The sequence below is a fragment of the Podarcis cretensis genome (assembly GCF_951804945.1).
Source record: "Podarcis cretensis genome assembly, chromosome: 17".
Lineage (NCBI taxonomy): Eukaryota > Metazoa > Chordata > Lepidosauria > Squamata > Lacertidae > Podarcis > Podarcis cretensis.
Window position 1 is genome coordinate 4,589,562 of NC_137187.1, and position 13,166 is coordinate 4,602,727.

The 13,166-nt window shown below is 47.0% G+C and overlaps 2 protein-coding genes across 4 annotated transcripts in view; one reads left to right on the top strand and one right to left on the bottom strand.

Moving 5' to 3' along the window:
- The window catches only part of SLC26A1 (solute carrier family 26 member 1), a 45,706-nt gene extending 41,727 nt beyond the window's left edge, over positions 1–3,979 (top strand). For all 3 annotated transcript variants that reach the window (XM_079959403.1, XM_079959401.1, XM_079959402.1), the window contains one exon: positions 1,627–3,979. In XM_079959403.1, coding sequence (XP_079815529.1) covers positions 1,627–3,129 — 1,503 coding nt within the window. In that variant the 3' untranslated portion in view covers positions 3,130–3,979. The remainder of the gene's footprint in view (positions 1–1,626) is intronic.
- IDUA (alpha-L-iduronidase) overlaps positions 1–12,046 on the bottom strand; it is a 67,322-nt gene extending 55,276 nt beyond the window's left edge. Inside the window, exons 1-2 of the mRNA XM_079959347.1 lie at positions 11,475–12,046; positions 8,274–8,414 (exon numbers count right to left, since the gene is read on the bottom strand). Coding sequence (XP_079815473.1) covers positions 8,274–8,414; positions 11,475–11,668 — 335 coding nt within the window. The 5' untranslated portion in view covers positions 11,669–12,046. The remainder of the gene's footprint in view (positions 1–8,273; positions 8,415–11,474) is intronic.
- Positions 12,047–13,166: the final 1,120 nt, after the last annotated feature.

A 13,166-nucleotide genomic window follows, 5' to 3' on the forward strand; every position in this document is an offset into this window, starting at 1 on the left:
CACAAAAACTGTGCACCCAGGGCTACGGCCCCCTAGCCCCCCCAAAACTATGCCTCGGCATCACCCTCCCCAAAGAGGCTGACAAAATCAAAACAACTATCACAAGCTACAGTTAAAACTAGCCAAGTATCCAAAGCCAGTAAAAATCCAGAAGCACAAAAAATTCAAGGAGACAGCATAAACCCGGAAAATGCGTTTGGGGAAGAGTCGTAGCCCAGTGGTAAAGCATGTATTTTCTCTGCAGATGGCCCCATGTATTTCTTTGTCGTTGTTGGCATCTGTCTGTCTCAAAACACAGTAGGGTGTGCTTCCAGGGGTGAAGTCAAACCGTTGTGTTAGCGGCACTGAAGTGGCATCCCTGGAATGCAAGCCCGGGTAGTGTGTATGGAGGGCCTGGGCTGCCCAGACAACAACACCCCCCTCAGCCTCACTGATTGGGTCCAAAGAAAAGAAGAGCAATAGATTTGGCACTAGCTTGGCTGCAGGAGTTGTCAGAAGGAGGTGTACAACGTGCCATTCAACCCTTAGGAACTCCACTCCCTAGTTGTGTAGTAGGGTATACTCCTTAGACTTTTCTTCTCCCAAAGATATCCCACAAGGCAACAGAGGTTTGGGATCTGTTTTCCTTCTCCTAGATGGGCTACCTTCCCAGGTTGATGAGCCCCACCTGCCCCTCACTTCCTTCTACAGCACATGCAGAAACTGCCTTCTTGACCTTTGGAGCCACCATGGGTCTCAACTGCTCAATTTGCTGGAGCCAGTGTACTGTATACACCAGACATGTCCAAGTCCCAAGAGTCTGCAAACTGGCAGTGATCTACCCATTGACCAAAGTTGATGTCCCGCAAGTTCGCGGGTATGAATTTTTTTCTTGAGATTTACTCCCAAAACCTATCTCTCACGTACGAGTATAGCTGCAAAATTGCACTAAAAAATGAGGTGGTCTAGGCTTGCTACCGCAGATATTGCTTGCAGAACTCCATTTTTTTCTGTACAAGATAGACAAGGGGAGGTGAATAAAATGAAAAATGCCAGAGGTAGGGGCAGCATCCTGCCATTAACCAAAGCCACTGTTGCACCTTACACTAATAATAATAATAATAATAATAATTTTTATTTATACCCCGCCCATCTGGCTGGGCTTCCCCAGCCACTCTGGGCGGCTTCCAAAAAAATATATATTAAAATACTCTAATACACTTATTCTCGTTCTCCTGTAGGGATGAAATGAGATGCTGTGTGGGTTGTCTCTGCCCATCTCTCCACTGGCAGGAAGTAAAATCTTTCAGAGAATACACCTTGGGGGCTGAGACAACCCCCTCCAGTTCTATTTCCTGCCATCTCCACTGCAGGTTGCATTGCTAGCTGCTCCAGGCATGGCAAAAGAGAAGAGGCGGAAACGCCACCTTGGAAGGGATTTTTCCTTCATTCTTCCTTGTCTTCTTTCTTTTTCCACTCCCTTCTGCTACTGTTGCTGGGTTTTTACTCTCTCTCGGCTCCATAGATCTTCCCTTCCCTCCTTCTTGGTCTTTAGTTTTGTGCTTAAATAGGGGGGCAGGGGGAGCCTCCTGTGCTTAACCAAAGCCACAGCTGTGTCTTACGCTTTCTCTCGTTTTTTCCCTACAGGTACTGATGGGGATTTTCCGCTTAGGCTTCGTCTCGATGTATCTTTCCGAGCCCGTGCTCGACGGGTTCGCAACCGGCGCTTCCGTAACCATTTTAACAGCTCAAGTGAAGTATCTCATCGGGGTAAAAATCCCCCGTGCCCAGGGATACGGGATCTTCATAACCACCTGGGTCAACATCTTCCGCAACATCGCCCAGGCCAACCTCTGCGATGTGGTCACGAGCGCCATCTGCATCGCTGTGCTGGTGACTGCCAAGGAACTGGGAGACAGATATAAGCACAGGCTCAAGGTCCCTCTTCCCACGGAGCTGGTGGTGATTGTGGTGGCAACCTTGGTTTCCCACTACGGGCGCCTGAACAAAGTCTACGCCTCCAGCGTGTCGGGCGAAATCCCCACCGGATTTATCCCTCCCCAGGTGCCCAGTTTACGCCTCATGCAGAGAGTCGCCCTCGACGCCTTCCCTCTCGCCATCGTCGGCTTCGCCTTCACCGTTTCGCTCTCGGAAATGTTTGCCAAGAAGTACGCCTACACCGTCAGGGCCAACCAGGAAATGTTTGCCATCGGCTTCTGCAACATCATCCCGGCTTTCTTCCACTGCTTTGCCACCAGCGCGGCGCTGGCGAAAACCCTGGTCAAAGCATCGACCGGGTGCCAGACCCAGGTGTCCAGTGTCGTGAGCGCCGTGGTTGTGTTGCTGGTGCTGCTTTTCTTTGCGCCCCTCTTCTTCAACTTGCAGAAGTGCGTTCTGGCGTGCATCATCATCGTCAGCCTAAGAGGAGCCCTCCGGAAATTCAGGGACGTCCCCCAGCGCTACCGCCTGGACCGAACGGATGCCCTGGTGTGGTGCGTCACCATGCTCTCCTCCGCCTTGATCAGCACCGAATTGGGGCTCCTGGTTGGGGCAGTTTTCTCCATTCTGTGCATCATCGGCCGCACCCAGCGCCCTCACGCTGCCTTGCTGGGGCAGATTGGGAGCACTGTCTTCTATGAAGATGACGGGGAGTACAAAAACCTCCTTCCTGTGCCAAGGGTCAAGATATTCCGGTTCGAAGCCCCGCTTTATTATGCAAATAAGGATTTCTTCCTGAAGTGCCTCCACAACAGGACAGGGCTGGATCCTGCTGTGGAAATGGCCAAACGGAATAAAGCCAAGAGGAAAGGGCCACAGAGTCTTGAAAGGGGATTTGGACAGGGAGATACGACTTCACGCTTGGTTAATAAACACAGCGACTTCCAGGCTGTCGTCATAGACTGCTCTTCCATTCCGTTTTTGGACACAGCTGGTGTTAGCGCCTTAAAAGACACACTGAAAGACCACCAGGAACTGCAGATCAGCATCCTTCTAGCTTGCTGCAATCCCTCTGTGATAGCTTCTCTGGAAAGAGGGGGCTACTTGGGAAGCACAAGCAAAGACAAGCACGAATTGCTGTTTCACAGCGTGCACAGTGCTGTCCAGTTTGCAAGAGAGAGGGAAGTTTTAATGGACGATTCAGTTGTGTAGTCTGCGGCCCTCCACTGGCAGCTGAGGATTTCTGCATTCACTGCAAATAGGTTGTGGTCTTCAAAAACATTGAGACCTGGAGCCCTCCTTGAAGCACAGTGCGAAATATGGGACCACTTTTAAAGTGTTCAACTTCTATGGATACCCAATACTACAAATGCAACACAATGTATTTTAATCTTAAAAGGTAGGTCAGTAAACATACATAGCGCCAGTTCAGACATAACATTACACCACTGTTTAGTGTGACTGGAACGTGCTGCTGGAAGGCCTTCTCTTCCTCCATCTACAAAACCAATTTTCTGATCTGTACCAGCTCAGGAAACCGGTTCATTCCAAGTGCAAACAAACAGGATCAAGGTGTGGTTTCAGATCCTAGTTTGGCAACCAACCTTGATGCAGAATCATAGTGACATGCCATTGTTTATTGTTATATCCGACCCAAGACATAGTGGTCCCTCAAGATTACATTTATTTCACTGCAAGGCTGTTTTGTTCTGAGAGCTATCCTTGATTAAACTTCTTGCTGGGAGGGGGTTATCAAACAGCTAACCCCATAGATCAGTGGTTGTCAACCAGTGTGCCGTGGCACCCTGGGGTGCCTTGAATGATGGTCAGGGGTGCCACGGGCAACACTGGTCTCTGTCTCTCTTTCCTTCCCTCCCTCCTCTGATGCCCTCTTGCCCCCCAAGGCTTGAACAGCTGTTTGTTGCAGCAGCCCTGGCTATGAGCCCTGCAGGTGAATGATGCCTCTGGTAGGCACCTCTCTATGGGGCAAGGGGTGGGGGCAGCTCAGAGACCAGGGGCAGCAGCAGCGGCTGCCCAGAGGACTCCCAAAGAGAGGGGAGAGGAGAGGGGAGGAGGTTGAAGGAACACTCCACAAGGGTGTTCTAAAAAGGGTGAGAGGCTGCCAGCTCTGCAGGCAATGGGTGGTATAACTTGGCTCCTGAGCCCCACAGGGGTGCCAAAGAAGGAATGTAGTTGGCCAAGGGAGCCATGGACTCAAAAAGGTTGAAACCCTCTGCCATAGATCATAGCTTCACTGGACTCTTTGCTCACTGAGATGCAGAACGCTGGCAAGTCTCCTGCCAAGATGGACATTTTAAACATGTGGCATTTTAGGAGATGGCCCAAGATACTCTGGAATCAAACACAAATCCAAATAGTGCTCATCCCCCACTGGGACATGCAAACATAAGATAATGGAACCTGAACAAACAACACACTTGATTTTACCAGTGCAGCAGTACTGAACTAGCATGGACCAGCACTGATAAAGATAATGGTCTCGCCCTCCCATCTCACTCTTCTGTGTATGCCTATGGGTGAAGGGGAGGGTTTTTTTCTCCACCAGAGAATTATATGGGGAGGTAGAAGGTATTCTAGCTCAGTAGATATAAATCAGATCTGTTGGTGCCTCAAACTATTTGGAGCTTCTAAGAAACCAGCATGGGTGGCGCTGTGGGTTAAAAGACAGAGCCTAGGGCTTGCCGATCAGAAGGTCGGCGGTTCGAATCCCCGCGTCGGGGTGAGCTCCCGTTGCTCGGTCTCAACTCCTGCCCACCTAGCAGCTCAAAAGTATGTCAAAGTGCAAGTAGATAAATAGGTACCACTCCGGCGGGAAGGTAAATGGCATTTCCGTGCGCTGCTCTGGTTCGCCAGAAGCGGCTTAGTCATGCTGGCCACATGACCCGGAAGCTGTACTCCCTCAGCCAATAAAGCGAGATGAACGCCGCAACCCCAGAGTCGGCCGCGACTGGACCTAATGGCCAGGGGTCCCTTTACCTTTACCTTACTCTGGAATTTGTTTTGAATACCAGGACTGAGGTCTGAAATATGTGAAGTAATAATTAAAAAGTGTGCCTCCAGGCACATGCAAAGTGCCTTCTCCTCAATCCCGATCTAGTGCAGCCTATTCCCACATATTTCAGACTGGGCTGCATCAATAGGAGTATTGCATCTAGATCAAGGGAAGTAATAGTGCCACTGTATTCTGCTCTGGTCAGACCTCACCTGGAGTACTGTGTCCAGTTCTGGGCACCACAGTTCAAGAAGGACACTGACAAACTGGAACGTGTCCAGAGGAGGGCAGCCAAAATGGTCAAAGGCCTGGAGACGATACCTTATGAAGAACGGCTAAGGGAGCTGGGCATGTTTAGCCTGGAGAAGAGGAGGTTAAGGGGTGATATGATAGCCATGTTCAAATATATAAAAGGATGTCACATAGAGGAGGGAGAAAGGTTGTTTTCTGCTGCTCCAGAGAAGCGGACACGGAGCAATGGTTCCAAACTACAAGAAAAAAGATTCCACCTAAACATTAGGAAGAACTTCCTGACAGTAAGAGCTGTTCGACAGTGGAATTTGCTGCCAAGGAGTGTGGTGGAGTCTCCTTCTTTGGAGGTCTTTAAGCAGAGGCTTGACAACCATATGTCAGGAGTGCTCTGATGGTGTTTCCTGCTTGGCAGGGGGTTGGACTCGATGGCCCTTGTGGTCTCTTCCAACTCTAGGATTCTATGATTCTATGATTCTATGATTCTATGATTCTAAGAAGCAGAGCTTTGCCTCCTCTCCTCCTGGTGGTACAGCAGTACAGCTGCTAGCAAATTTGCAAAGCTAAGCAGGGTCAGGTATAGTTTCAGATTGGAAGTGACCTCCCGCATCCCACCTCCCAAAAAAGCTAAACAACTTAATTTCTTAATTTTGGGTTAAAAGAAAAAAGGGGTCGTCTTATACACAGAAAAATACAGTATATCCTAGTCTTGGAAACTGGGAGAAGCAGGTGGGAGCTACCCAGGCCAGCCACACTTTGTGGACTCTGAACAATCTGTAAATTTGTGCTCTTCTCTCGGTTCTGCCAGCCTTAAACAAACCACTGAAAAGCCTTCTTGGGGATTTGGCAGTGCCTGTCAAGGATTCCTTCTCCTACCCTCTTTCTACTTTGGAGGATTGGGGGAACCCCCTAGAACAGATTTAGGGGGCATATGAGGGGAGGAGAAGAGGGAAAGTTCTATCTTACAATGAGAAAGCCTTGCACTGATGGGACTATTTACTTAGCACGATGCTGAATACAATTCAATGGTTCTAGCTTAGTCAACTAGCATACCTCAGAATAGAGCATGTGAAGAATGCTGTTGTTAGTTTAACTTGCAGGAACACTTAAGTGTGCAACAAAACCACCACCAGGTAATCTGTAGTACAGCCTCTTAAAACATGTAAGGTCAACACATTTCAGTTTGCAATGTACTAACTCGGCTATTTCTTATATTTTGTGTTCTAAATCCCCTCTATTTAACCCTCCAAAATAAGCAGCCCATTGTCTATATAACCAGTTTAAGCCCTGGAAACTATTCCGTAACATACATAATGATTTATCACAGTGTTACCAACGTTACTAAATTAATCTGGAATCAGAGTATTGTCAAAGCTATTTAAATACACATTAAACTGGATAACTTTTTCAAATCATCATATTACTTAGAACTTGGCAAAAATTAACAATGAAAAGGTTTTGTTTCACTCATTTCATAGTAAACGATTGCCTCCCATATATATGCAAGTTCTTTTTTTGATGTGGAGTTATTTTCTAAGCGAGCTGCTGCTGCTATATGCCTTGTGCTTTTAATATTTTTAAAAAATATATAATGTATTGTATTCTTGGCAGCAACTGACCTTCAGATGGACTTAACAATAACAAAATGGTACACTTTGGCAAAAAACATAAAACATTTAAGAGTATTGTTGTTGTGTTATGTTCTTGAATGCTATGAAGAGATCACATTCTTCCAGAATGTAGGGTGGAACTGAGCAAGAAGTTGCAAAGATGGATTCCTGTTTGCATCCCATATGAATGGGAGCCATGCTCAAGAAAGCGATAATCATTCTTTGTCATGCCATACAATGCATGAATATCATTGAAAACAAAGTATCTTTGATACCATTGAAAAACAAAATGATTCTGTATTTTTTCAATACCGTTAGAAGCATAGCTGTCAACTTACAGATTTGAAAATAAGGGACCAGCAGCCTCGAAAATAAGGGATCAGCAGCCAAAATAAGGGATTTTCCAAGCACAGGTATGTTCAACTTCTGAGCCCCTCCGAGCCAAAGGCAGAAAGCCCAGGCAGCAGCCAAACAAAGCCTCAAGCAGTGGTTCCCACAGCGCAGCAACCCAGCAAAGCGGATGCAGCAAGGAAAACCACCATCACCTCTCCGCTGGGAAGCGCTGAGCAAAGGCGAGTCCCCAGGCAACGCAGCCGATTTGATCGGAACAAGGCATGCAAGCTCCACCCCCCCCAGTCGTTCTTAGACTCCTTATTGGGTGAGCAACACAGCCAAGCAACACAGTTGGAGCCTCCCTCCTCCCTGGCCGGCAGAGAGGGAGGGAGAGGAGCTGCTTCCTTTGAAACCTGGGAAATTTAAGGGGCATCATCAATAAGGGACACCAGTGGGACACGGCGCTGGGATAAGGGAGTTTCCCGCCAAATAAGGGACGGTTGACAGCTATGGTTAGAAGAGGTCTCTAACAGACAGCACATAGTCAAGTTTCTATCAGAATAAACCTTACTGTCAAAAATGCTTATGACTCTCTGCCATGGAGCCCTTGCGTGTTGCATACAATTCTAAGGCACGTGAAAAGCCTTGAAGTTCATGCAGAGAACCAATGAAGCCTTGTGGAAACTACTCATTTTTATATTGATAAGCTCCCATGGCACACCATTTAGAACCCTTAAAAAATGGAAATCCCATCCCATTTGTGTCCAGCCAGACAGACTGGTACCTTCTGTGGATTTATTTGAAGGGTTAAAGTTAAATCCTTTTTAAAATACCCTTCCACCTAAGCGCTCCCTCCAAAGATGGAATAGTTCCACCATCTCCTCTTCACGCAATTTACCAGGTCAGTCCAGTTTAACTAAGACTATAGTAGGGTTGCCATACATATCCGGAATACTGCAGTCGGCAGCAGTGTCTGGACAGAAATTGGGAGGGGGGGGAATTCTGGGAAAATCCGGACGTACAGTAGCTCATGTTAGGAGTGCTGTCTTTCCATAAAAACAGCTCAGAAACAGCATTTTTCCCCCTGGTGATTTTGCCCAAAAAGCTCAACAACTTTGGCAAAAAAGAAAGAAAGACAGAATTTAACTTACCTGACTTGAATAAGTTCCAGGAGCCAGTGGATTCGAATTTGCTCGATGCCATTGTGTGGCACAGAAGAAATATAAGCCAGGTTAATTATTTGGTCTTTACTGAGATCAAACAAATCTGCTTTGCTGTGTGGCAGAGGAGGACTGAAAAGATGAGGAAAGTAATATTAATTAGAATAAAGGAGAAAGAGAAGAGTTTAATATCAAAGCCAAAAAGCCAACAAATACAAAAAGAAATTAAAGCTTTGCAGACTCAATTTTCTCTAATTATAAATCAAGAAATAGAATGGAAAATCTGTGGAAAACCCTGCAGATATAAGGAAATGCTTTCAGAAATATTTCAAACAACTGTATAAAAGAGGTAAAGAAGATATGGACAAAATTGAGCAGTTTCTTAAGGTAAATGAAGTGCAGAAAATTCCCAGAGATAAAAGATCCTTACTCAATGACACAATTACAAGACAGGAAGTTGAGACAGCAATAAACCAAATGTAATTAGGCAAAGCCCCAGGACCAGATGGTTTGTCTGCCAAATATTATAAAACTTTGAAAGATTGGTTAATCCATCCGCTGGCAGATGTATGCAATAAGATATTAATAGGGGAGAAACCACCTCAAACCTGGAAAGATGCATATATAAACCTGATACCGAAACCAGAGCAGGATAGATCGGATGTTAAGAATTATAGACCAGTCTCATTACTTAATGTTGACTATAAAATATTTGCAAATATTTTGGCTAATAGATTGAAAAAGGTCTTAATAGAATATATACATAAAGACCAGGCAGGATTTCTGCCTGGGAGACATATGGAAGATAATATTAGGAATATAATTGACATATTAGAAAGATTAGAGGCCTAAAGAAATTGTAAAGCTTTATTAATGTTTATTGATGCCTTCACATATATTATTTCAGCAACCCTTCCAACACCCTTGCTAGGTGGGTCAGTATTATCTCTATGTTGCAAGTGAGGGTTGCAATGGGGGGAGGGGATGGTTGTGTTTGGAGCCTTCCCCCCCCCTCCGTTCATGCAGCCAGCAAATGAACCAGGAAGTATTTCCATTAATGAAAGCTTCCCATTTTGTACAACCAAATATTGGTTTAATATTCTGGCTTGTTCTTATGGAACAGGAAACTATGATTAATTTAAGACTCTTGGTTTAATTACAACTAGCAAGAAGGAGCTGCGTATGTGGTTAGAAAGCTTGTGTATATTTGCTTCAAGATCCAAGTTACAGTTTTTTGAATTGGCTCAGTGATTTGCCGATTGAATTCATGGGGTAAGGTTTCTACGCAGGCCTGCTTATTTGTTTTGTAACACAACAAAATCCTCAATAAAAACTAATTTAAAAAATAAAATAAAAGATGCACAAATGGCTTTTGATGGCTGGTGAGTACTAGCTAAGCTAGACACAACATTCGCAGGGGCAAGGAATTCGGCAAAGAAATAGCTTGCTAGCATAGTCAGTATGCGGGACGCAGGTGGCGCTGTGGTCTAAACCACTGAGCCTCTTGGGCTTGCCGATCAGATCATCTGCAACTGGACTTAACTGTCAGGGGTCCTTTACCTTTTTATAGCCAATATATCAGAGCTTTCCGAACTTTTCATGTTGTTGACACTTTTTAGACGTGCATCATTTTGCGACACAGTAATTCAGTTTTATAGGGATGCAGGTGGCGCTGTGGGTTAAACCACAGAGCCTAGGACTTGCTGATCAGATGGTCGGCGGTTCGAATCCCCATGACGGGGTGAGCTCCCGTTGCTCGGTCCCTGCTCCTGCCAACCTAGCAGTTCGAAAGCACGTCAAAGTGCAAGTAGATAAATAGGTACCACTCCGGCAGGAAGGTAAATGGTGTTTCCATGCGCTGCTCTGGTTTGCCAGAAGCAGCTTAGTCATGCTGGCCACATGACTCGGAAGCTGTACGCCGGCTCCCATGGCCAATAAAGCGAGATGAACGCCGCAACCCCAGAGTCGGTCACGACTGGACCTAATGGTCAGGGGTCCCTTTACCTTTACTTTTAATTCAGTTTTACTAGTAAACTGGAGTTTAAACTAAGCCCTTTCCAGCCCCAGGAGGAGCGCGGAGAGCGTTCACATGACACACCTACACCCTGCAGCCGACACACTAATGTGTCGCAACACATGGTTTGGAAAGCTGTGCAATATACTATTGTCACCTAGAATCAGAGTTTTGCAAGGGGTGTATGCAAGCAGAAAAAGCACAATGTTTGCTTTTTGGTGAGCCGAGACTGGTCTGCTGCTCCCTAATGCCCTGTGCATGTTTAAAAACATGCAGAGATATATAGTGCTAATCTCCAATGCTCTCTGACTTCTAAGAAGATGATCCCCTGAAACGCTGTATCACTCGGGGAAATGATGAGCGTGAAAACAAGTGATGCAACGATTAAGAGTGTTGGGCTAGGACAGCAGGTAGGAATCAGGGTTCAAATCCCACTTGGTCAGGAACCTCCCTGGGGCAGTCACCATCTCTCAACCTAACCTACCTCACAGGGATGTTGGGAGGATAAAACAAAGGGGGAAGGAACTGCTAAGGGAGGAAAATCGGGGCACAGGTTGCAGCAAATAAATTTGCAAGAGCAAAACAAAACCAGGTGCTGCATACTGCTTGTGCCCTGCATAAAATGGACTTCTTTTGATTGTTAGTAAATATATAGCTCCTAGACAGCATCTTAAAAAGCAGATACATCACCTTGCCAACAAAGGTCTGTATAGTTAAAGCTGTGGTTATCCCAGTAGTGATGTATGGAAGTGAGAGCCGGACCATAAAGAAGACTGATCGCCAAAGAATTGATGCTTTTGAATTCTGGTGCTGGAGGAGACTCTTGAGAGTCCCATGGACTGCAAGAAGATCAAACCTCTCCATTCTGAAGGAAATCAGCCCTGAGTGCTCACTGGAAGGACAGATCCTTAAGCTGAGGCTCCAGTACTTTGGCCACCTCATGAGAAGAGAAGACTCCCTGGAAAAGACCCTGATGTTGGGAAAGATGGAGGGCACAAGGAGAAGGGGACGACAGAGGATGAGATGGTTAGACAGTCTTCTCGAAGCTACCAGCATGAGTTTGACCAAACTGCGGGAGGCAGTGGAAGACAGGAGTGCCTGGCGTGCCCTGATCCAGGGGGTCACGAAGAGTCGGACACGACTAAACAACTAAACAACAAATATAGCTCCTGTCTTACCAATATCCTGTGCTTTTCCAAAAGTGCTTCAATTCCCTTTCGGTCTGTGAGACGTCCACATTTACCAGGAAAGCCCCCAAGGCTACTTGCACTGTGAGACCCAGTAGTATGGCGAGGCTCCACGCCTTGCAGGATCTTATCCGACCCGGAGAAATTAGCACCCAAAGGAAACAAAGACTTTTGCGCCCTTCCATCCTATGTTTCCAAAGAACTCAGCGGCGCAATCTACGCCTCGCGCAGGGGATGTGGAGGCGCTGCATCTCTTCTCTCCCGGCTGTCACTTTTACGCTGCCTAAATTCAAAGTTCCGACTTTGGATCTGGGATCCTAGGTCCCAGCGACCGGGTGGACGATCCCTAGAGACGCAGCCTGCTGCAGTTTCCTTCCCAAGTTGCAACGAAGTCCACCCCTTTTTCCCACGGCACATGGTCGCTCCTATTTGCTTTACTTCCTGCTTTTCTCTTCCGCGAAAGAGAGGCGCGGGGAGTTGCCTTCTCCCCAAAGCAAAGGCGAGTCCGATCATGGGGCTTACTCGAGGGTAAAGCTGCAGGCTATGGCTCACAACGGGGGGGGGGGGGGAATGCAATATGAGAACACAAAATGCTTAATAAAACGCGTACCTGGCAATCCGCCCTAAGGGTGGGACTGGTTTGCACCATAGCTGTCACAGATTTGAAAATAAGGGATCAGCAGCCAAAATAAGGGATTTTGGCTTGGCTTATACAGAAATCCGGCACTGATGGAGCCCTACTGCTACCAATTTTATGTAACTCTTTGCAATTGCTTTTCCAATAAATTATAAGCTTTCCCCATTCTTTATTAAAGAGGTCCTGTTCCTGGTTTCTAATTCTGCCAGTAAGCTTTGCCATCTCAACGTGGTTCATCAGTTTTGTCTGCCCCTCTTCTTTGGTGGGAGTTGTAGACCCTTAAGATCATCTAGTCCAACCCCCTGCAAAACACAGTCAGTGGCAGCCAAAGCAGCCTGGCTCCATCAGTGCCAGATTTCTGTATAAACCAAGGCAAAATCCCTTATTTTGGCTGCTAATCCCTTATTTTCGAGGCTAAAGGTAAAGGTAAAGGTACCCCTGCCCGTACGGGCCAGTCTTGCCAGACTCTGGGGTTGTGCGCCCATCTCACTTAAGAGGCCAGGGGCCAGCGCTGTCCGGAGACACTTCCGGGTCACGTGGCCAGCGTGACATCGCTGCTCTGGCCAGAGCCAGAGCCAGAGCCGCACACGGAAACGCCGTTTACCTTCCCGCTGGTAAGCGGTCCCTATTTATCTACTTGCACCTGGAGGTGCTTTCGAACTGCTAGGTTGGCAGGCGCTGGGACCGAGCAACTGGAGCGCACCCCACCGCAGGGATTCGAACCGCCGACCTTTCGATCGGCAAGTCCTAGGCGCTGAGGCTTTAACCCACAGCGCCACCTGCGTCCCTTATTTTCGAGGCTACTGGTCCCTTATTTTCAAATCTGTAAGTTGACAGCTATGGGAGGCTGCCTTATCCCCAGTCAAACCCTTGTTGGTCCGCACTGGCTCCCTAAGACGTTACACAGGGATGCTCGCTCAGCCCTATTGGGGGATCGAACCCTTAACCCGCTTTCAGCTCGGATCTATACAGCCTTTCCCTGACCAACCACCCGTTGAACACAGCGGGATTTACATGAGTGACGTCGCCTTCTGCCAATCAGGCTT